The sequence below is a fragment of the Taeniopygia guttata genome, chromosome 2 (genome assembly GCF_048771995.1).
Source record: "Taeniopygia guttata chromosome 2, bTaeGut7.mat, whole genome shotgun sequence".
NCBI lineage: Eukaryota > Metazoa > Chordata > Aves > Passeriformes > Estrildidae > Taeniopygia > Taeniopygia guttata.
In genome coordinates, this window is record NC_133026.1 from 103552136 (window position 1) to 103576413 (window position 24278).

The following is a 24278-nucleotide window of genomic DNA, read 5'->3' on the forward strand; positions in this document are numbered from 1 at the left end:
TCTTTTGTGTTCTTACAATATTTTACTAAGATTTCCAAAAATGTCTTGAAAATTAACATACCATAGACATGACAATAAAACTTGTGTTAAAAAAGTTCACTTAATACGGCTAATGTTTACCTTTAAGCTGTTACTCTTTGTGAGGCTGATTTTGACATTAGGTTCAGGAGCTGGATTTCCCCACTGATCACACAACTGAACAATTAGGGGCCTCTGCAATTCTCTACCATTAATCACTGCAATAGGCTGGAAGAGATACAAATACACTATACTCAAATGATATTCAACAGTACATATCTTGGACATTCACAGCAGTTCAGGAAACCCCAGAGCAACAGTGTCCACCCTTTCCTATACTATTTGTCCCCCAGAACAGCTAGACCATGGCTGAATGGTATGCAGGAATGCATTTCTAGAGTTTGTTTATATTCTCTTTTTAGAATAAAATGCACTACTTGAATTAAATGGCATGGGTTACTTATGTTGGTGTGAATAAAAGGAAGGACATAATTCTGGAAAGTCTTATCAATGTTCTTGTAGGAAGAGCTATGGCTTAAAACATTTATTTTCTGATAACTTAAACAGCTGCCTAGAGAAAAAAACCAGTTATGCGACTCCCTGAAACTTTTGCTTCATTTTCTTCAGTAACTTCCTTCTCCATTTTCCCAAAACACCAATCTTGATTCCTGTCCTCTATTCAGAGATACAATTTTCTTTTTTCTGCTTTCAATTTTTTATATTCTAGTTTCTGCAAGAAGCACGGTTATTTGAATAGCCACAGTAAACAGTGAAAAATAATTTTAAAAACCCAAGGTAAATAGATATACAACACCAAAACACTCTAGCCACTTCCTTTAAGTCCTGTATTTCATTCTCTCCAAGTGTTTACTTCCTGAAAGTAAACACTTGCAAACTGAAGTAAATCTGAGACTGCCATCCTACATATTGAACATAAAAAAAACCCAGTAAGAGAGAGAGATGAGCTGTCAGCCATTACTACCACTAAGGATTGTATCATTGGAAAACAGCAGTGAAAGATGGGTGTCAGGATCCAGCCCATAGTAAATTTACTGCACCAAAGTTACACTATCTGTAGAAAGGCAAATGGGACAGAATAAAGTTTACAATACTTAAGGTTGTAAACATATACACATATGAGTTAGATTACTCCAAAGTAAGTTTACTTTTAAAAGGCTAATGAAAAATGGAATTAAAATACTTGACTAGAGACCATGTTGCTTTCTTAAAAAGCACAATTGTTGAACTTACCTTTTCTAACTCTGGCCAATCAACAAACTGCAATTTAGCTGGAGATCCTGCTATTAAATTCACTCTGATAAAGTCAGAAAATTCACGCCAAGCAAAGCACAATTCTTTGCTTCCAAGTAAACACGGTTTATATCGAATACCTTTTACTTTCATTGTTTGAGTATTTTCCTATTGAGAAACAAAGAAGATTTTATCAAGAACAAATAAAGCAAAGTAAAATTTATTGGAATTTTTTCCATATAGCATTTATGTTATTAATACTGTTTGATATTTTTACTGTGAGACAGTGGACCAGTGGACTAAAAATTAAACTATAAGTTCAATTCCTTCTATAAAATTTAAATTAACTTCATGACTAAGAAGTGACCCATTTAAAACTCAAGAATTTCTCAGAAACCTGTTTTTCAGGTTATATCCAGTGTAATTTAAAAGGTATAGATACTAGTCCGTTCTAAAAGGTTCTTCAAAAGATCTTAAAATCAACTGTACCAACATAAAAAAACACAGAAGAAAAGACTAGAAGCAAGATAGAAGAAAATATATAGAACAATGACCTAGAAACAAAGCAAACCTGACTCAAGCACAGAGTGAACTGGCCTCCACATTGTACAGCTGCAGCAGTGATAAGGTTTTTAACAGATGCAGCTGTGTTCCTTAGAATAGGATCATACAATTTTAATCCTTTAAGTGACCAACTAGTGTGTAATTTGATTACCTTTCCAAAATTTTGGCTCAATTCTATGTAACAGAATTAAGACAATTACCACACAAATGCCACAAAGAAATGAACTATATGACATGTTATAAATACCTGCCAAGTTACTTTCAAATTTGATTTATCAAGTCCAGGCCCAGAAACTCCTAGAGAATTTACACATGCAGATGTCACTGTCTGAACCTGATTTCCGAACTGATCTGTAATCATTACATCTGTTAAAAAATATGATGATGATTAAAATGATTATTAGGATAACTGCCTCAGCAGCTGCTTTAATGAAGCATTATACACCATACAGAGTATAAACATATACAACACAGACACAATATAGAGAAAATTTAAATAACTATTACTAAATCACAGGCTGAGGCTGGAAGGTATTTCTGGATGTCACCTGGTTCAAACCCCCTGCTCAACTGAGCCAGTTGCAGACAGGCAGCTTCTGAGTATCTTTAAGGAGAGAGACTCCACAAATTCTGGGCAATCTGTGGCAGTACTCAGTCACTGTCATAGTGAAAAAGTGTTTCCTGATGTTCAGGAGGAACATCCCGTGTTTCACTTGGTGCCCACTGCCTCTATTTACTGTCTCTGAGCACACCTAGGAAAAGCCCAGCTCCAACTTCTTTGGACTCTCTTCAAGTTCTCATATACATTGGTAAGAACCCCCAGTCTTGTGGGTATAAACCAAATGTATCTATATAGTTATATCCCATATTTGTGTTTCCCCCTTCTTTGAATAAAAAGATTATTTCTTACGAAAAAGTTAAAAGAAAATAAATCTTAAAATGGAAAGCTTTTTTCAACTTCTTTTTCTTTTCTATCTCTTTTTGTTCTATGTGCTTTCATCATTCACACACAAGCTTTTAATGTCCCAAAACACTATAAGAATACTTAATTTCTCAGTATGTCATGTGGCAACTGCATACAGAAACCAAAGGAGAATGAGAAGACTGATCTCTAACATGCCTTCCTCTTAGGTTAAAGTTAACCTCAAAACATGTCACTTTGAAGTCCATGCCTTAGCAATAGTCTGAATGCTGTTATGGCCTTTGAGATTTCAGAATACATTAACTAAACAAAAATTTATGAATTATTTGAACTAAGCATGTAAGAGGCAAATTTTATCAGAGAGTAACTCCAGAATTGTAAAACGGCAATTTAGAAGTCTGATTATCTTTCTGTGAATGAGACTGTAAACCTGTTTTTTCTATTAAACTAGTTGAAGATCATTTACTCTTGATGACATATGTATATATAACAGTCTTAACAAACTGCCAAGAAAAAGAAATGTATCTTAGAAGAAAATGAAGATGCAAAAAAGTAGGATTTGCACTCACCAATTTCACTCTGCAGTTCTTCACCCATCTGCAGTGTGTTTGAGCCCTTTAGTTTACATTTAATGTGTTTGGGTTCATCAGGAACTGGTCTGAGAACATGAAAATTGACATATTTCTCTCATAAAGATAAGTATAACATAATAGCAGGCATGATAAATATCTTAAAGAATCTTAATGCTTGGACATTTAGTACATTTTATTTTCCTACTGCAGATCTGTGAAATTATTAATTGCTGCAAATTTAACCCTGGCATCAAAGTGCTGTGAATTAATTAATTTTAACCTATTAAAATCATATGCAATATACTGAAGTAATTTAGAATCAAATTCCTCTTAATAAACTTTATGAGATACAAGTTTTAACTTCATTAAGAGTGATAAACAGGTAGTTTTAAAGTTCAATTTACAGCCTGTCAGTTTTGACTGAGAAACCAGATGAGAACTAACTTTGCAGGGACATTTCTTTTTCTTCAATCACCAGCCACCTAACTCCTCTGTAAAACTACTTATTCTGTGAGCAAATGTTTACTGCAAGTTTACAAAAACATCAGTAGTCTTCTTCAGTGTATATATATTTATACAAGTGATCACAGGACTGGATGCCAGCCAGTAATCACAATAGAGTCCTTCACATAGGTAATGTTCTCACATGTAATAATTTACACAAACCCTTCCCATTTCCCTGGCATTCTCCTGTTAATTTGCCAGCCACTTTCATTATTTCAGTTTCTGTAGAAAGACTTTTGTTTTACCCAAAGTAACGAGAGCTACAATGCTATGCCAATAACATGATTAATAAAGGAATATATCAAATGAACAAACCTGACTGTGAATGCACTTTCCAAAGACACGTGCTCATCAAGGTAAGTAATTAGACAGTAACGTACATCTTTAACTGAAGTTGGTACTTTTACATCAGGTAATAATCCCTGCATCAACAGCTCTCTGTCAATTTGAGGTGTCCAGTTAACCTAAAATTAAAATTTTATAAATTAATCAAAAGCTAAATTATAAATGACTACCTACATAATATATCTTGTAGGCATTCTAAATATGCTGATGTAACATACAGGTAATAGCAGCTTCCAATGGAAAGCCTGGACATTTCCCAGCAGTAACCAATGCTATCTGCTGAAATACAGTCAATTACCTGAAAAAACCCCCATCAGATCAAAACATACATTAGGTTTCCCTCACTGAACTTGAGTTAGGAAAGATACAAGTGTGATATATTTGGTGAATCTCTATGTTTGTCTTAGGTTCCACATAAGTACAACAACAGGGGGATAATACAGGCAAGCAAGCCTTCACGGGGAACATCCCTATTCAAAGTTCCTAAACGTTGGGAAGACCCTGGATTTGAGGAATTATAACTATGTGATAATTATTTTATGCATTTAGGAGAAGCACTGAAAACACTCCCCTGCTTTTCATAATATTACCTTGAAGCACAACTTCACATTTAATTAATAAAAATATTTGAAAAAATAATTAAGAGGAGAGTTAAGTTTCCATGTTTACTACTACAGTTTTCAGGAATATTATTTAGTAGTCTGACATTTATGGATTTTAAGGATATCAGTTTTGTATTTCTCCCCCATATTATGCTGCTATTTACTTGAAAGTACTTGCCTTGACTTTTTCTGCAGCAGCTGCAGTTATGGGTATTTCCCTTTCTGCTTCATCATACATCTGAAATATAAGTTTATTCATGACTTGGCCAGCAACACAACTGATTTCATCCTGATGTTTAATCTGAAGAGCTTTTTGTCCGTTCATACTTAAGACCTGTAGTCTTGCAACATGACTGCTAGGGAGAAGTTTTATAATCTTTTCCACTGGTGGCACATCTTTGCAATTCTATTCATGGGTAAAAAAAAAAAAAAAAAAAAAAAAAAAAAAAAAAAAAGACATAATTAAGGTATCAAATTTAGATATGCATACACATAATGCCATAATAGCCTATGGCTCTACTCAGAATTACCAGGTATGACTAGGTGTCCAAACATGAAATCAGCTTGACTTGTCAAAAGTAAATCAAAAAGATATGCCAATATACTTACAGCTTTTAACAGACACTAGAATTGATGTTAGCTATTTAGAATTTTTGTATTTCAGAAGTTGTAGGTTATAAAATTTACAAAATACTTTTTAAGTGCAATTTTAAGTATCATTTCATATAATTCATTTTGCCATACTAGTATTTATTCACACATTTTTCCAGGGTAAAACACACATGGGTCTTATTTTCTCCAGCAGTGTGACTCTCCTGACTGCCAGAGAACTAGAATGTTCAATAGCATTTAAAAGAATTCGCACTTTGTGAGCTTTGAAACTGAAATGCTACAAAAAACCATTGATTGTCATATCTATTTTTACACTAAAATGTTTATGCAATGAGGGTAATTTGTGAAAACAAATCAGGAATTAAAAAAAGGAAGAAAAATCCTAGAAAACATGCATGTTTCTGAAACACCTCATGGATTTAACAAATAAGAGCCAGAAGTGAATAAAAAAATGTAAAAAAATTATTTGCTTTTTTATGATTTTGTAGTGATAAAAAAGCATAGCCATGTGATTATGAGGTTTATGATACCTAAACCACTAACTCTGGGGGCGCTAAGCTTATTCATAAAAAATGCTGACAAGACAGTACAATAAACTTTACAATCTTTTGTTAATCCAAACATTCCAGTCAATACTTACAAGTACTTCAAACCTTGCTTTCAACATCTGGTCTTTCTTGATATTCTGTACATGTATAACTGGACCAGTTAAAATGTTTGTTCCTCCATTACTGCAGTCAACAGAATACACAGGAAGGTCTGAAGCACCTAAAAACTATTTAAAATGTAAGATTAAACACGAAGTTTCCTTTACAGAACTACCATGATTATTTCAGAAATTAGTATTTGCAAAGTACAAATATATCTATAATTATTTACAGAAAAAATTAATATATTTCAGTTTTCCAACAACTGTAATACAGTTGGAAATACACCTGTATTTTTCTGCAGGTGATAAGAGATGTGTGGGAGAAAGGAGTAAGTTATAGAAATAAATTATACTATCTATTCACTTGCTTTAATAATGCACAATAATTAGACTCTTCTGCCATTATGCAATAAATTCAATTAACTTGTGAGGTAAACTTCCTTTTCATTAATCTACTAATCACATATTAAAGGAATTTAAACATCACATTCAACGTGTCAGCATATCACTGTAGACTCAGGCTACAGGAAGAGCATGTACCCATAAAAAGTGCAAATGGAATGCAGCCTATTTTGCAGTGAGAAAAGACTTTTACATATCCTTGTTGGATTTCACTAGAATTGGGAAAGTCACTTTCTTGAGTCAAAAAAGAGGGCCAAAAGAGGAAGTTTTTTTACCTTCCAAAGTCAGAGCAAGATATGCATTCCCTTCTGAGCTTATATTGATGCTTATGATAACTTCAAATATTTTTATTAGGCACTAGACTAGAAATTTCAACTTAAAAATACCAAAAGTAAGCTTTCTGAAGTTATTTTTCTGAATAAATTTTAACATTGTATATGATAAATATAGTCTAAAGTGCCTTAAAATTGAACCTATACATCCTCACATAATTTTCTCTTCCTTTTGTAAGGTCATGTTCCACTGATTCTCAAACTTACTGAATGGCTCATAATAGATAAGAGGTAAGAGAGTCACAGTTATGGCTAGCAAACCATAGAAACTTCAAAAGCATTGCTAAAGATATTAAATTCTACATGGATTCCAACACAGATTCTTTGTCCAGCCCTTTAAAAAGCAAGAATAAAAATCCTTAGGATGCACTATGAAATGCAGTTTACCTCACACTGAACAATCAACTCTGGCTGCGCTGTTATATTTCCTGATTCATCCAGTACTTCAACCTGAAAGGGAAAAGCTGTACCATTTTCAATCTTTAGAATTTCTGAATCTGGTTTTACTTTCAATTGACGAGGAGGGCCTGTAAAAAATGCACAATTGCAGAACAATAGTTACCTGTTGGATAACTTGTGAGACACTAAATTTCAGTTTTTGCTATCTCAGATTTTTAACCAAGCTACCAAGATATTTGTGGTAACAAACCATTTTGAACAATACAAGTATATAAACTGGTTTGTACTGGAAAGTTCTAGACTTTCTGTGCTTCTACACATACCATCTGCCAACCTTTCAAATTATTTTAGTAGAGAACACTTAGACAAACATGAAGAAATTCAGCATATACAAGGTGTAAACACATAATAGTTCTGTTTACTTGCTATATGGATTCACATTCATCAAAAGAGAAACTTTGAGCTTTCTTGTGACATGATAAATCCAAAAATATTAATGTTGAGATATCCAATTAATTGCCAAAGCTATCACAGCTACAATCTGCATGCAAAGAAATGCAAAAGAAAATTTTGTTGTCATTACTTAGATAATAAAGTGAAGCTATTCAGATAAGTCTATCTCATGGAACACATGATTATTTTACAAGTTTTTAAAAAGAGAAGGAAGTAAAAGATTACTATTAAAGGACAAGTTCTGAAGGAAAAAATATGGTAATTTTCAGACGCATCCTTTATGTATGACTTATTAAATCTACTATTTCAAACTCACTGGTTGAAGAATGAGACTGAAATAGCTTTTATTATTCCTTCCTCAAAAAAACAGCTTACAAAGCCAAGGATATAACTCAAATGAGAAGAAAGAGGCAGTGAAGCACACCTACATTGTCAAAAGCAAAATGAAGGATGAAGGTAAGTAACAGTCCAAGGTAAATAACAGTCCAAGGTAAATAATAGCAACCCACAGCACAGTCTGTCTAAAGTCCAATCATTTCACTGTTTTCCACACTGTTTTCTATCCTCAAAAGATAAATAATAATGGACTAAACTGTCTTACTTAGTAGAAGACAATATCTCTGCAAAATGAGGTGGGCAAGCCTGAACTTTGGTAATCTGGGAGGCCAAAACTTAGCTTTCATACTATATTTTATATCCCAAATCCAGAAAACCCCAGGTAAAAAGGGATAACAGGTCTCATGTAAGGGAATCGTCTGAATCAAGACATCCACAAAACATAAAATTCTGGTAAGGGCAGTGTCCTTACAGACCTCTATGTTCCTGTCTTGCAATGATAAACTCACATAACATTAAAATTTCAGACACAATTCAATTGCAAAAGCATCCCCCTTTGCTCAGTTAAGAAACTGAATGACAACTTATTCATTCATAAGAGGTTTTCTGCAGGGAGAACAGGTCAATGCAGATTAGGAAAGGTTAAAAGTTTTAATGCTAAAGAAAAACAAGAAGATAAGAAATTCATTTGTTCAGTGGCACTAGATTAGAAAAAGATTTAAAGTAATTAAAAGACCAAAATACGTCTCAAATAAGCAGACCAATATTCCAGCCCCTAGAATAGTAAATAAGATTGGGCTGTGAGTACAATGATACTCCTGCCAAGAATGACATGCTCTTGGCTTTACTTCCTTTCTAGTCATCACCTGGATCCTTTTTTATGCTTCACTAAATATTTTACTTTCTTGGGAGAACCTTTCATTAATAGTGCCAGAATAAAATTTAACAGAATTTCACTAAATATTTTAAGGATACTTACCAGGCTGCAATCTTATTTTAATGACTTGTGTATCTTCTTTCAAACCAGGAAGCGTAATCTTCAGATTAAAGTTCTAATGAAAATAATATTTTAATTATTAAACTTAAATAAAACTATATTTTAGTTTCACATAATCATGTCAATTTGTATATACGTTAATTTCAGAAGTCCCTAGAAATTGTCTTGCAGTGCTACAAAAAATAAAGATTTCCCCCTGTACTGAAACCTGTCTTTTCCATGTTATTATAACCAGAGATGTTCAATTCAGGGCTTGTATGTTAAACTACACGATTCTGAAACTATGAAATGCAACTATGAAATGAAAAGTCTCATTTCCTGCTTAGAGGCTATTTTAATGAGGAAAAATATAACAGTTCAAATAAAAGTTTTAAAATAAGGGTGTCCAATTTCTGTGTCAGTTATTCCTTAGCAAGGCACCACTATCACTGTCCATCTCATCTTTCATTAAGGATGTAAGAAAAATAACTGCTGTAAACTGCATCACTAAAACCAATTTTCACATTAAAATCAGATAATGAAAAATAGCAATGAGAATAATTTTTTTAATTATTATGGTACGATATTATTTCTGTTTTGCAAGTTCCCTAAATGATTCTTGGTCTTGCCCCTCACCAAATTTATCTCTTTCTAAAGTCTGGCACACTTGCTCCTATACACTTTATTTCCCATAATCCACTCCATTTTATGTCATTGTTCTTGCCCTTCACCTTAAATTCTGAACTTTGCCTACCAAATTTACTACACTGAACACCCTTTAACTTTCAATAAGCAGGTATATGTTCTTTCTCTGCTTTATACATCTTTCCACCAGCAACATTATTTGATATTTTCTAAGCAGCAATATCAACAGTAAAATGGGGTACCTCATCTCCTAGCTTCGTCTTTATTATGATAGACTATGATTCTAATGAAAGGATAGGGACCTGGCTAAAATACTGTGTAAATATGCCTTCTAAATAAATTATAAATAATTAAAAAAATACTTAAATCTGTATTTATCAAAAGCATTAAGACTTGTTTTATGAAAAAAAATCTTTTTAGCATGGAATGTACATTTTGGGTTTTACAGTAAAGTAGAAGCTTGACAAGGTGTTGAGAATCCCTCAGTAACAGGTTGGATTTGGATAACATAAATGTGTAAGTGGATAAGCATAACTGTAAGTGCAACAAGAATGTGGAAATAATTAAAGAAGCTTGAGCAGACACCCTGCATATTGGCTTTTACTACTAATCATTTGAACTAAGAATGGAAGATTTAATCTTCTTTACCTCTCTATCATCCTTCAGTGCAAAAGTCACTAGGATGATTTGGCTTAACTTATCTCAGCACCAGTTCAAACTTAAGCTAAAACTATGTGACAATTCATTTCACACAAAAATTATTTTCTCTGGGTCTTTTTTTTTTTAGTATATTACTTCAAGTTTAAATTTGTTAGCCTACCTTGCCCTGGCAACTATTTACACAGCCTTTAGCAGTAACACCCTTAATGACACACTTTGCTGCCACAGGTATGTCGTCATGCTTCAGTGTTAATCCACTAGAAAAATATATAGAAAACACAAGGGAATCAAGTTTAAAAACAAACACAGTATTTTAATATATGAGACACTTTCAGACATTCTTATGAAAATAAAAGTTAAAATGTCAGTTAATTTATGTAAGAAATTCACAGCATATCATTCAGATAAACCCTAAAGTATTATTATATTATTGTCACATAAAGAAAGGGCAAAAAAAAAAAAAAGGATGGCTGAATTACCTAGCTTCCAGAATTGGTCTAATGCGATTTGTCAAGTGTGTGGCATGACCAAATTCATCCTGCAATTCCAAAGGAATACTAAAAGGTACTCCAATTCGAAAAGGAAGCTCCAAGAGACCCACCAAAAATTTCTCTGGTTTGCCCTCTAAGAGAAAAGAATAACATTTTTAGAAAGAATTATGTGTGCTCCTTGGGTTTTTCTTGATTTAGATTGCAATTAAGCCTTCAGATGCAAAGTAAACGGGCTGTTCAGAATACTGTTATAACCAAAGTTACACTTACGTTCCTTTTTTCTAACTTACACTAACATAAAAAAAATAGTTAAAATGTAACAGGGGGAGACTACAGTATAAGAAACATAACAGGACAGTCAAAATTCCCAAAGAATTCAAAACACCAATACAGCACCTGAAAGTGAAAAAGTTCTGTGTGGACAGTTTTTCCTAAATATTTAATTGCTTTAATTCTGGTAAAATACATCTTTCATGCAACATAACATTTTTGCTCTACAACTGCCTCAAATTTGAGAGATAAAGATATATAATGATGAGTATTAGAAAAAGAAATGAGAGTGTATCTTTCCTGTGAAACCTGGCCCTGCTATACTGCCTCCAATTAGGCACTAACAAACAAGACCAAACAGTGGTAATAAGTGGAGCATCTATCAACTGGAGCATGTATATCAAGAATCCTATTTTATGGAAACAAAATGTCTTGACCAAAGTGACCTTTTAAAAAAGAAGCAACAGATGTTGAGCTATGTGGCAAATTAATATCCTACCAAACAATTTTGAACTCAAATTAACAACTATTTTTAAAACCTAGGGGTGTCCATTATCAGGGAGTTCCCTTTGCACAAGAGACAACAGATACTTTGTATTGGCTAAAATTAGTTACTGGTTATAACAAGAGAAAGTGTAACAGTGTCTACAACTTTATTTATCCTTGTAAGTGAATGATAAAACTGTAAAATTTATTTTATTTGAGAAAATATTATTTTATTTGAGAAAGTAACAGTAGAATAACTTGTGCAATATTAAAGTCAGTAACTGCCAAAAGAACATGTCTAAACTAAAACCACAAACCTTGTAGATTGACTTAGGAAGCTCAGTTTCAACCAGCATTTATAGTGATTTTTTTAGATTATCAAGAACAACTATAAACACTCAACAACAACCTTCTGTTAGAAAAATAGAATAATTTGTTTCTCAGCCAAAAATGCTTTTTCAGTTTAGACTCTTCTTTTCTGTCTTTTTAGAATCTACATCATAAATGGTAACACAAGTGTTAATATTTTGGAATAACAAATGTGAAGCTTTATGGCTGCCTCTGAGAAAATACAAAACACAATTGGAATAATAAAGACTTGAAATATCTACCTTTTAAAACTGACAATGTTAAAAATGTTGAATTATCTTCTAAATAAATAAAAAAGCAGCAATAGCTAAAGTTGATTCTAGTATCCCATGTGTTAAAAGTACCACACTATTAGCTAAATAGTTTTTTCAAATTTTTATTCCTTTCCATTGAGATTTGCTCATTTCAGTTGTTATAGCTGAAGGAATCTTTAATTGAATGCTGCCATAATGGGGGAAGCCACACTATTATTGGAAAATAATAAGATTCTCTTTCACTTTGATAAAGAGATAGAAGAGGAGGCAAGGTTCATTTTTGTTCAGAGAGCAATTCTATTTTACCCTTCTTTACTTGCAGAAATATCTTCAGAAATATCTTCTGAAGATATTCACAGAAATATCTTGAGCCTTCCATGGCATTTTTTCAGACATATGTTTAAATAATTACTCTTTTTAAGTAATGCCAAACATTTTTTTTCCTTTACTGTCATACAAGAATACCTCTTTCTACTCTGCTATTAAGTAGAAACTTTTAGAAGAATATGCTACATACAAAGAAGTATTTTCTGCCTCAAGAATTTGCATTCAAAGCCTCTCTTTTGCAGAAGAAATAGAAAACATTGATTTTTTTCCCTTTGATCTTCTGAAAACATATCAGCTGTACCTCCCAAAATTGTGACAAAAATAACCATTTTAATATTAAATGCAAAGAAATTAGCTTTTTTTTTCTTTCCCTCATCCTGCCTCCCTTGTAGATAAAGTTCACAGAACGGTTGAGGTCAGAAGGGTTTTTCTGGGAGGTCATCTTATCCAATGCCCCTGGCTCAAGTGGGACCACCTAGAGTCAGTTGCCCAGGAACGTGTTTAGACTACTTTTGGTATCACCAATAAAGGAAACCCCACAATTTCTTGGGCAACTTGTGCCAGCACTACGTCACCTTCATAGTGAAAAATCCCTGTTTCCTGATGTTTGGAGAGAACCTCCTTTGTTTCAGTGTGTGCCCATTGGCTCTAGTCCTGTCACTGAGCACCACTGGAAAAAGCCTGGCTCCACCATCTTTAAACTCCCTTCAGCTGTTTATACACATTGGTAAGACCCCCATGAGTCATCTCCAGGAAGAGCAGTCACTGTTCCCCCAGACTTTTTTCAGGTAAGAGATCATGGAATCATAGAATGGTTTGAGTTGGAAAGGACCTTAAACATCATCCAGTTCCAACCCCCCCTGCTGTGGATAGGGACACCTCCCACTAGACAAGGTTGCTCAGAGTCCCATACTACTTGGCCTTGAACGCTTCCAGGGATGGGGCTACTACAACTTCTCTGGGAATATTGTTTCACTGCCTCAGCACCATCCAGTCCCTTCATCATCTTCAGGGGCCTGTGCTGGACTCTCTCCAGTATATCCATGTCTATGTTGTAATGTAGTGTGTCCAGTTCTGGCCAGCTAGCCTCACAAATTCTGAGTGGAGAGAACGGTTCATCTCCCTTGACCTGCTTCTAATGCAGCTCAAAAGGTTGCTGCTGCTTGTTTCTGTGAGGGCACATTGCTGGTTTGTGTCCACCTGCTGCCTACCAGGACTTCCAGGTCCTTTTCTGCTGCTTTCCAGATACCTAGGTGGCAGGTGGGGGTTGTCCTTCTGCAGGTGCAGGACTTTGCCCTTCATGTTGAATTTCCTAAGATTCCTGACAGCCGATTTCTGCAACCTGTTGAGGTCGCTCTGGATGGTGGCAAATTCTCAGGCGCATCAGCCATTTTTCCCAGTTTTGTGTTATCAGGAAAACTTGCTAAAGGTACATTCTGTCTTGTTGTCCAGATCATTAATGAAAACACTGAGCAGGATCAAACCCTGTATTGACCCCTGGGGTAACCCCTACTTGCTGCCTTCCAACTAGACTTACAGCCACAGATCACCACTCTCTGGGTTCACTGTTCATTAATTCACCTCACTCTATTCATCCAGTCCAAACTTCACGAGCTCCTCTGTGATGATCTTATGGGATCTTACTGATGAGAACACTGCTGCAGTCTACATAGACAACATCTACTAAGCTAGTCCTTTCCTCATAGAAGGCGAATCCATGCTAACTACTCCTGATGGTCTTGTCCTTCACATACCTGGAAATGATTTTCAGGATTAGCTGCTCCATCACCTTCCCACAAACTGAGATGAAGTTAACTGGCTTGTAGCTCTGTGTGTCCTCTGCCTGCTTTCTGTAGATGGGAGTGATGCTTTCCTCAAAGCATCAGGCAGTTTTCTCAATAGCCATGATTATTCAATTAGTGTGAGTGGTCTCATAAGGATATCAGCCAGCTCACTCTGGCTCATGAGTGCATCCCATCATGGCCCATGGACTTAGGTATCACCAGTTTGCTTAGGTATGCCCTGGCCTGATCATCCAGGATGTATCTTCCACCAAGGGTGTATCTTCCTTGTCCCAGACCTTCCACCTGTCTTTGGGGTCTGGGATTCCTGAGGTATGCCTTACTACTAAATAATAAGGCAGATGATTTTAGTATCACAGCCTTTTCCACATCCTGTGTTCCCTGTTTCATTCAACAGTCGGCCCATGTTTATTTCAGCCATCCTTTTGTCACCTATGTATTTAAAGAAGTCTATCTTCTTGACTTTGATATCACTTGCTAGTGATTCCATTTTCAATTCCAATTGGAGTTTGGATTTCCTAATGCCATCCCTGCATGCTTGGAAAATGTCTCCGTATTCCTTCCTGGTTACTTGGGAGGAATTTCCACCTTCTGTATACTTCGTGTTGAGTTTTGCCAGTAGCTCCTTGTTCATCCATGCAAGCCTCCAGGAATTTTTGTCTGACTTCCTATTTATTCATGATGAACCAGATTTGAGCTTGGAGGTCACCTGTGAATACTAACAAACTTGCTTGGTCCTCCAGTCTGTCCAGGGCCTCTTTCTAGAGAGCTCTAAGAGGCAGATCTTTGAAGAGGCCAGAGTCTTCTCCTGAAGTTCAGGCTGTGAACTTCCTTTTTGCTCTTCTTCTAGCCTTTCTGGATTGCTCTGCCCTTCAGAACTACCTCCCAAGGGACTCCGTCAACCACTCACCTAAACAGGCCAAATTCTGCCCTCTGGAAGTCCAAGATGACAGTTCTGCTAACTCTTCTCCTAACTTCAAGAAAAGTGAATACTGTAAACATTCATTTTGTGATCGACGTGCTCAAGACAGCCTCCAACCACCCACCAGTCCTTTTCTGTTCACAAAGAGAAAGTCAAAAAGGAGATGGAGCTCCCTCCCTAGCTGGCCTCCTCACCAGTTGTGTCAGCTCAGCAAGTTCTCTTCAACACACTAAGAACCTCCTAGACCATTTCTTCTCTGGTGTGTTATATTTCCAGTAGACACCTGGTAAGATGAAGTCCCTCACAGGAACAAGGATTAGTGATTGTGACAACTCTCCCAGCTGTTTATGTATTTAATCTGCCTCTGCATCCTAGCTGGGTGGTCTGTAACAGACTCCCACTCCACCACAATACCTGCCTTGTTGGCCTTCCCCACTCTCTTAGCCACAAACACTAAACATTAATTGTCACCATCATCAAGTTCCAGAAAGTCTAAACACTTCCAGGCTACCCCACCACCTCTCCTTTCACTTTGACCCTTTCTGAAATGAGTATTCTAGCAAGCATTGCAGTAAAGAGACATATCCATTACAATCAAATGAGAATTTAGTTTTGCATAGGATTCTTCCTTAATTAATTATTTTTAAAAAAGACTTCCATCTCCGTATGTTTATTTTAAATGTATAACCTATTTTTTAATGCATTTCTGTGGTTTATGCATGAAAGTTAGCCTAATGAATACTATTTTTATGAAGAAAAATTTATGCCAATGGCATGAGGAAAAAGTGTGAGTCTAATGAAGTTTATTTTTTAAGTACATTTGGGAAAGTTCACATCAAGGAACTTTATATTCCATCAAAACTTTATTTTTTATGTAAAACTGCCTACCACAGAGCCAACACATTACATGTGAAATCAAAACCTATTACAAAAAACCATTTTTTTCCTGGAAATGCTTTAAATTTGACATGCAAATGCTACTTTTCAGTGCTGAAAATCACATCTCAACTAGGACATGACAAATTTTGATATACTATGAATCAAATAGAAACACTAAAAGTAGGAAAAAAGATGGGAATTCTTACCTATAATAGTAAATTTAAATACTTTAGATGGCAGAGGCCTTCCTGCATAAGTGTCTGCATTACTTTCATTCAACACTACTTGCAGTTTCAATGAGTAGTTACCAAGCTTCTGAAGATTTTCTAAACAGATATAAAAGTACAATTAGAAAGAAAAAAAAAATAAATAAATAGAAGATACTGAATATGCAACTTACCCATTTTTTTAAACCAGTATGGCCACTTGCCTCCATGCTGACTGATATGGGAAATTATTTCTTTATTCTCAGTAGGTGCTGCAAAACAAACACTTAGCTCATGTATTTAAATTTTACACCATAATTCTTAACATTTTCAAGAATTAGTATCACTTATTATTAAGTATTACTATCACTTCTGGATCTAACATCAATTCAGCTTTACATCTAAACACATTGATCACAGCTAAACAAATGAGTTCCCTGTCTAATACCATTTTAATTAAAACTTACTAGCCTCGGGCACATTGCACTGAAAGTAGCAGGTTTGTAAAGCTGAATTTTATTAGCTCTTTGGTTGTATGTTCCCTGTAAGTATGAGCACTCCTCACTGCATGCTGGCAATGGATCAAACTGACAAATGACTGCAGCAAAATTGCTTAAATGGGAGCAATGATAAAAATGTGCAGTTGACAGAAAATATAACTGAAAAAAAAAGAAAATTTTGTTCCAAATTGTTTTATCTGTCTTTATAAACCTCTGCAGAATTAAGACACATACAAAAATAGAACATACTGAAACTCTGAGGCAGTTTTATTGACTGCTTCTATAACCTAAGATAAATACAGAAGTAAGATTTATTGTTGGAAGTGTCAAGGGGCATTAATACTTTTTTATTTTCCCCCAAAACACACTTCAGAATATAGAATGTGACTGCAGTAAGACTACACAGAATAAAAAGAAATGCAGTAGAAATACAAATTGCTTTATAGCTAAGCAAAACTGTTCCAAGACCCTGTTCTTGCACCAAATGGTATACGTAAGATAAAGAGCTGTCAATGAGACTTTATCATTCCCTTACCCTAATTCAAACACTAATTTTGAGTCCAAGCTTGTACAATAAGAGACCCCAGTAACAGATCAGGTTTCTCATAGCTCAGGTCTCTTGGTAGCCCACAGTATAGTCCACCAAGTATTCCACTCTTCAAAAGAGAAGAGAAACTTTTTGTACATTGTATTTGCTCTTGGCTTCTCTATGGGTGTAACCGCATTTCTCTCATTTACACAATCAGGGATTTGAATTTTCCCAGGTGTGCCATGCCCAAATCATCACTCATAGGACTTATTCATTGTTCCGGTGAAGAATATGAGGATTACACTACTGATTCTTCAGCTGAATAGAGGAAAAAGCTAACACAGGAAAGCAGTAGAAACAATTCAAAGTACAAATTTCCATCAATTAATGGGTCAGCAGATAAGACTTTTCAATGATCCTAGGATTACTGAAAAAACAGAACAATACCTGACAAAACAGAACAATAGAAACACCAGGTCTCTCTCAAGTCCATACTTCCTGACATCAGGATGCCATACCTTATTAAACTTGCAAAACACTGGTTTGTCACACATGCCGATAGGAGACAATTTGATAATCTATATTAAATGAACAGCTTTTGTTCAATTCCAACCTCTTAATGCCCCAGCACACTATGCTGGACAATGGTCATGCACAGAAGCCAGCTCCCACAAACAAGTGCCATTAAAATACAACGCGAAGCTTCGTGACACATACACTAAACTGTAGCTAAGATACTTCCATTTGGTTTGCTTGACATGTATCACTACAATAACCTCAGTGCTCAGAAAGCTATTTTTACAACTCCTAACAGATAAAGGAATTGGATTTTCCTATGGTGTATGCAAAAAAAAGATTTTAGGTTTCTACAAGTTTCAAATACATTTGACATGTGCAGAATTGGAGTTTTCAGAGAATTTAGTATTCTAATTCTGTGTTCAAAACAAAACTTGAGTGATTTGGACAGCTGCCTTGGACAGAATGCAATTATTAACAATGCAATGTGAGAACATCAAGTGAAGCACCCACAAAATGGAAACCACAAACAGTAAATCAAAAGAAACTTGATTTTTTTAAAAATTCTGAAGTGAATTTATGTTAGATACTAAGCAAGTTCTGATCCCTACTTTTATGCAGCTCATGTAAATTTCTACGCTAATTACAGAAACGTTATCCATTTTACCCATGTTCTTATGCATGTTAAGTAGACAGGCTGGAATTGATAGGCCCTCCTTACTTGTGACAGAAGATGTAATCAAAATACAGCATTAAGACATTACACGTATGGTACTGAGGCAATTGCCATTTCATAAAAACTGGCTTTGAAATGCTACATGCACTAATGGAGTATTGTCTAACTACCACATCCATTTATCAAATTCTAGTATGTATTTTAGATAGGTACATATATTATACAATGAAATACCTTGTTTTTCATTATGCACTTAAAAAATAATGAAGATACAATTAAATATAATGAAATACTCACAATGCAAAATAACCTTGAGTTCAACAAGAAGTTTCTTTGAACCTCCGTGGCTTGTACCTGGAAGTTTTTGCATTGCTTCTCCTTTTTTATTTAAAATTTCTATTCTTAATGCTCCTGAATTTAAAATGAAAAATTACAGACTTTTAAAATACATTGTGGATTAAAAGTGATCAGAGATTTCAGTATGCTTGTCTTTTTAACAAGGGTGCACGATGTATTTTTAAAGTGGCATTTAACATTTTGGTATTTGCAAGAAAAAAATATACCTATTGGTGTACCAGCAAATCTTGTTTCATTTGGTAACAACTCATCTCCTTCGGGCCATGTTACTGATAATTTGTCAGGAAGTCTAATACAAAAACAAAGGTGAACAATTTTTCAGTAAGTAAAAATAAAGGCTTATGTACAATTATGTAATTATTACCTAGTGCTTACCTTGCCATTTCATCCTCTATGTATTTTTTAACGACTTTGTCAGACACTGTTCTGTCAAGTTTTGAGATTGGAATAATTTTCACTTCACCATACAATGCCTGCGGTTCCTGAAATAAAAATTTGGTGCAGTTAAAAATGGCCAGACTTTACAATATGTCAGATGAGAAAGACCTCCCAATGAAGGGACTAGACAAATCAATACAGACATAATGCAACATGCTAACAAATACTACCTAGTGAAACTACAAGACATTGTTTCAAAATTTGCTGAAATCACAAGGGTTACAAATGGATGCACAATTTACTATTGATGCCAACTGTGATACTTTATTTCATATGCAAGTCTTAATAAATCAGACTGTTCATAATGAATGATATTTTTAATATATTCACATTAAAGCTGAAGTTGAGTATTTCTAGACTGCTGATTGTCAAAAATTACATTAAAGGTATTTACTGTTATTTAAAATAATCTAATCAGGTCAGACAAGGGATTAATGTTTAAAGATTTAATATCCATACTAGCTGTGTGAATCCTTTCTGTATTTCTTCTTACCAAAGCAATTTGAACCTCTCCCCCAGTGGCAAATATATCCCCATCATGGTCCCCATACAAGTAAAATTTCTCAATGCTTCCATAGAATATTGGATGAGTCTTAGTAGTTTTCACCTATAAGCGGAAGATATCAATTAATACATTACCCCTGCATCAAACGCATAGTATCTGCCTTTTATAGGGTTCAACTAACTTACCAGCTGTCCAGTTTTGTATGTTTTTCCATCCCACTCTATTGCAGCATATATTGTCCAAGGGCTCTGCATTCTTTTGGATGATACATCAGTACGTACAGTTATTCCTTTAAAGACTGTGAATTTTATCTGTTTGTCATATTTTTCATGACAGTCTTTGAGCCACAGAGCAAATTCTCTGTCAATTTTCATTCGCTGCTCCTATAAAGAGATTACAAAACAAGTATGTATTAACAATCTATTATAAAATTTGAATCTGACCACATCAGAAGTCCAAACAATTTTAAGAGTACAGAGACACTGTAGTCAAACCAAAAGCCAAAAAGACACACACAAAAAAAACCACAAAACAGAAAAGGAAAAGAAACACAGAAACAATGACACAAAGGGAAAAAAAGATTCTTTAGTTTGAAAACCTTAAAGAATTCTAAGAAAGCTACCCTTCAAGTCAAAAAAAAGTGCCTCCCCCAGCAGCCATATTCCTTTAGGAAGAGGGTCTTGGCATAAAAACTGTCATATAACAACTAAATAAAGTAACTGTTCAAGAAAATAAAAGGAAAAATACTGAGTCTTAAGTTTGCAAATTTAAAGATTCAGCTTTACTACTCACTAAACCAGAGAGACATGAAAAATAACTGTATTACATGCACTGAACTTCACCAAGAAGAAACACTTAACAGAATGCAGTAATTACCTGCCCATTGAAGATTCTTGTGAACAGAGTATTCTTATCCTTTAGCTTCAGCTCCAGATCCATGAAAGTGAGTTTGTTTGTGCTGACCTGGAACTTATCATTGGTAAACAATGCACCAGAAATTCTGTTGTAGCATTCAATTGGTGCCAATCCTCTCTTCTTTGGAGGAGTACACCAGTCAAAACTTAAAAGGAGAAAGTCATTACAATCCTTTTTTATAGAGAGGTTTACATTATAGAAAGAGACTGTACAAACCACTTACTCTTCCACAGTTGTGTATGGTATTAACCTTCCATTCCAAAAACATTCAAAAATAGGCCTTTTTCCTCTGGCACCTTTTTCTACTAAAAAACAGTCATCGTCATCATCATCATTTAATCCTTGATTAAAAAAAAAAAAAAAAGAAAGATAGTCTCCTTGAACATATTTCCTTAAAAAACTAATATAATATCAAAACCCATGGCAATCTTAATGATGTACTATTGTTATTACATTCAGCACATTAGCAATGCACATTATATCAAGCTCATTACAATATTACATTTTTTTCCTGTTTTAGAAATACCAAGCAGAAAAACTAAGGAAGGTAAAGAAAAATTCTAAATGGAAGTTAAATATTACCAAATTCAAAAATTTAAAATTTGAGTGTTACTTTTTCCTTAGTTTCAACTGATGTTCTTCTAATACCATGAAATCTTGTCCCAATTAACTCAAGATTTGTCTTGTCAAAAAAAAAAACAGGCACAAAGTATTTTAAAACCCCTAGCATTTGAAAATGCACAACTGAGTAAAACAAATTTTAAACTAAAGATTTCAAACTACATGTTGTCCTTTGCACTACTTCAATACTAGATTATCTTGAATCTAACTGCTCATATTTTATTACTTTGTTGGAGCAAAGATGTAGTCAAGAAAGTGCGAAGTTTAACTGGAGTACATTCCATTAGAGTTTGTAATTTGAAATCAGATGGTGTTATGCCAAAGATCAAGTTTACAGGAATGAGCTACGACAACAACCAATTCACAAGATCTGTTCATCCAAAAGAATGAGAACCTTTCTGTTCTGTCACAACCTAAATCAGGTAATAATTTGCATTTCAACTTAAAGTTCTTGTGGTTTTTATTTCATTAAAATATTTAGAGTAGTAGGACCGTCTATGATAGGACTGACAAGCAGCAAAACATTTCACTTACTTGACGGAAAACATGGATCATCAGGGTATGTTTCTTTATCATAAAGGAAGGGATGGTATCGGATGATGCCTTCAACTATACCTTCTTCTTCAACATGTGCCTTGAACTCAAAACTATCTGCTGCAGTGTTTATATACAATGTCTGCATGTCATCTTTGATCTCCCTCAGATTGACAATCTTTGGTACTTTTCCCTTTTCAAACATTGAAACCTGGAAAAAAGGAAGACACGTTGATTTTCCTTAGAGCATAAGACTACAGTAATAAGCACTTTGACAATTTACTGTTAGCAAAGGAATTAGTTCCTACACTGCAATGCTGAACAGAATTATTTAAAAAAATTAAACTACATACACATCTTGCGTGTTGTATTTAAAAATGCATGATTACAGAGAAACAGGCACGATATAAAATAAGGTGCCATCAAAGAGGACTTTTGACTAACATGTATAAAATCTCTTACCTCAATATCGATGTTGTTGAAAGGGCTTATTTCTTTTGTTACAGCTTTAGTTTCATTTCCTTTTGGTCCATGGATATAATAGTGATAGATATGTCTGAAATACATTTCAGAAAAAAAACCAAACCAGTAAGTGAAATTTAAAAATTGCACATTATAATTTCTAAAAAAAAATCAAAATAAGCTTGTATTTTTTATTAAAATATAACTGGTTTGTTGCACTGTTATAGATCAACTCTTTGACAACATATATCTGGTACAAAAGATTTACTAAAGGGAGTGCCTCCTTTTCATTCCTCTCATCTCTGTCACGCACAATCACATTAGAACTAATTTTTGGGTAAAATAATTGGAAATAAATTTGAAAAAAATGAGTAAGTGAAAAAACCACAGTTGTTTGGCTACAGATCCTTTACATCAAAGGGCAAACTAAAAAAACTACTGTAAATTGTTCTGCACTCTGGAAATCAGAAAGAACTAGAGCCACAAATCTATCCACACTTTGTCCCTGATACCAGTTTTATATCAATATCTAATAGTAATAGAAATATGTAACAAACAACCACTATCTTTACATTATTTTCACAAATTTGAATATAGGTAGGAGTCATGGATGTGATCTGCATAATAGAAATATTTTTTCAGTTGTAAACATTGCTTTCTAATTGGCATTTTTCCTCATTTACGGAAATTGAAATAATCCACGTGGTCAAACAGATTAAATAATTTCACAGAGATATGCAGTTTGAGAAAACTGAGGAACTTACCTCCATTTACTTCAACTTCTCAGCGAACTAGCTAGTTCTTGCAACTTCAAAGACTGAATCTTTAAACTTCTGGGGGATGGTTAGGGGAAAAATGAGATTGTACTAGTCAAGAGGACTGAATGCATGACTAAAGTCAAATGCACCTGCAAGTTTATAGCTGCTTTGCTTTTGACCTTCATTGCACTAAATGTTCCCCAAAGAGAAATCTTGCTTCCCAGAAAAAAGCTCCTCCTGGGTCTTATTGCTCAGGATTTTATGGTATGTCCAAATTGCTTAGTATTTTGTGTGTATTTCTTCCAGATTTTAAAAGGCAGTCTCCTGGCCTTAAGACATTGTTATTTTAGAAGTTCATCTCCACTTTAAAGCATCCAAAATAATGAAGGCTCTGCTGCAGCACATTAAAGAAGAATGAATCTGGTATCATACACGTGTGGCAAAAGGCATGGCAGAAGGGAATGGGGAGGTGTTCGAGGCGGAAAAGGGCCATTTCACAGCTGAAACAGTGAAGCAGGACTGTGTAGCACTGGAAGGCTACATGAGTTTAGCTAAACATCTTACTGTAACAGCTACAGGGCATATATCTGAATAATTGCACCTGGGTTCCATCTCAGAGGCAGCTCTTTCACTTCAAGAGATGGTTGGAAAGAACTAAAACATACTTAAATGTGAATGTTCACTTGATGAGCACCTGGAATCTAATGAGGGATCTAAATTATTCTCTGCAGGTAGATATACCCTATATTTTCATGAGGTTAAAAATGGTTTCAGCAACAAGTTTTTATGTGCAACACTGAATAATATTTCACATAGTAAGGTACTACCTAATTCTTATATTAACCCTCTTTTTAAGTACATCTATTATTATCAGATTATAGGTACCACAAAAAATAAAATCATAGTTTGAAAACAAAGTTCTATACCTTGCCAGATTTCAAAAATTGGTCTATGACTTTGCATTTCAGTTTATATTCACAGATGGATCCATCATTTTAACAGGTAAGCCCAAACTATTCAACGGTATCTCCAGGCTCTGTGGGCCCACTGATGACATTATTACAGTACAGAGCAGGTCGTGTCATATATCCTTCTCCCTCTTAAACTGGGATGAAGCAGCAGGACTTTCTTTTATTGTTGTTTAAAAAATTCAACCAACCAAAAGATCCCCTAAACTGTAAATACAAAGCTAGGTACCAAGGTTAGGAGCACAGCTGTG

At 34.6% G+C, this 24278-nt stretch overlaps 1 protein-coding gene across 1 annotated transcript in view; it reads right to left on the reverse strand.

The window, feature by feature from the left end:
• Window positions 1–24278, reverse strand: part of SMCHD1 (structural maintenance of chromosomes flexible hinge domain containing 1) — a 69830-nt gene that overhangs the window by 24009 nt on the left and 21543 nt on the right. Inside the window, exons 9-30 of the mRNA XM_030266056.4 lie at window positions 22302–22395; window positions 21840–22050; window positions 20908–21025; window positions 20646–20829; window positions 19955–20152; window positions 19758–19871; window positions 19202–19308; window positions 19033–19115; window positions 18767–18880; window positions 16443–16520; window positions 16249–16368; window positions 10722–10866; window positions 10403–10499; window positions 8941–9013; window positions 7161–7300; window positions 6031–6165; window positions 4957–5184; window positions 4147–4295; window positions 3325–3413; window positions 2081–2199; window positions 1270–1437; window positions 121–246 (exon numbers count right to left, since the gene is read on the reverse strand). Of these exons, the coding sequence (XP_030121916.2) occupies window positions 121–246; window positions 1270–1437; window positions 2081–2199; window positions 3325–3413; window positions 4147–4295; window positions 4957–5184; window positions 6031–6165; window positions 7161–7300; window positions 8941–9013; window positions 10403–10499; window positions 10722–10866; window positions 16249–16368; window positions 16443–16520; window positions 18767–18880; window positions 19033–19115; window positions 19202–19308; window positions 19758–19871; window positions 19955–20152; window positions 20646–20829; window positions 20908–21025; window positions 21840–22050; window positions 22302–22395 (2890 nt within the window). The remainder of the gene's footprint in view (window positions 1–120; window positions 247–1269; window positions 1438–2080; window positions 2200–3324; window positions 3414–4146; window positions 4296–4956; window positions 5185–6030; window positions 6166–7160; window positions 7301–8940; window positions 9014–10402; window positions 10500–10721; window positions 10867–16248; window positions 16369–16442; window positions 16521–18766; window positions 18881–19032; window positions 19116–19201; window positions 19309–19757; window positions 19872–19954; window positions 20153–20645; window positions 20830–20907; window positions 21026–21839; window positions 22051–22301; window positions 22396–24278) is intronic.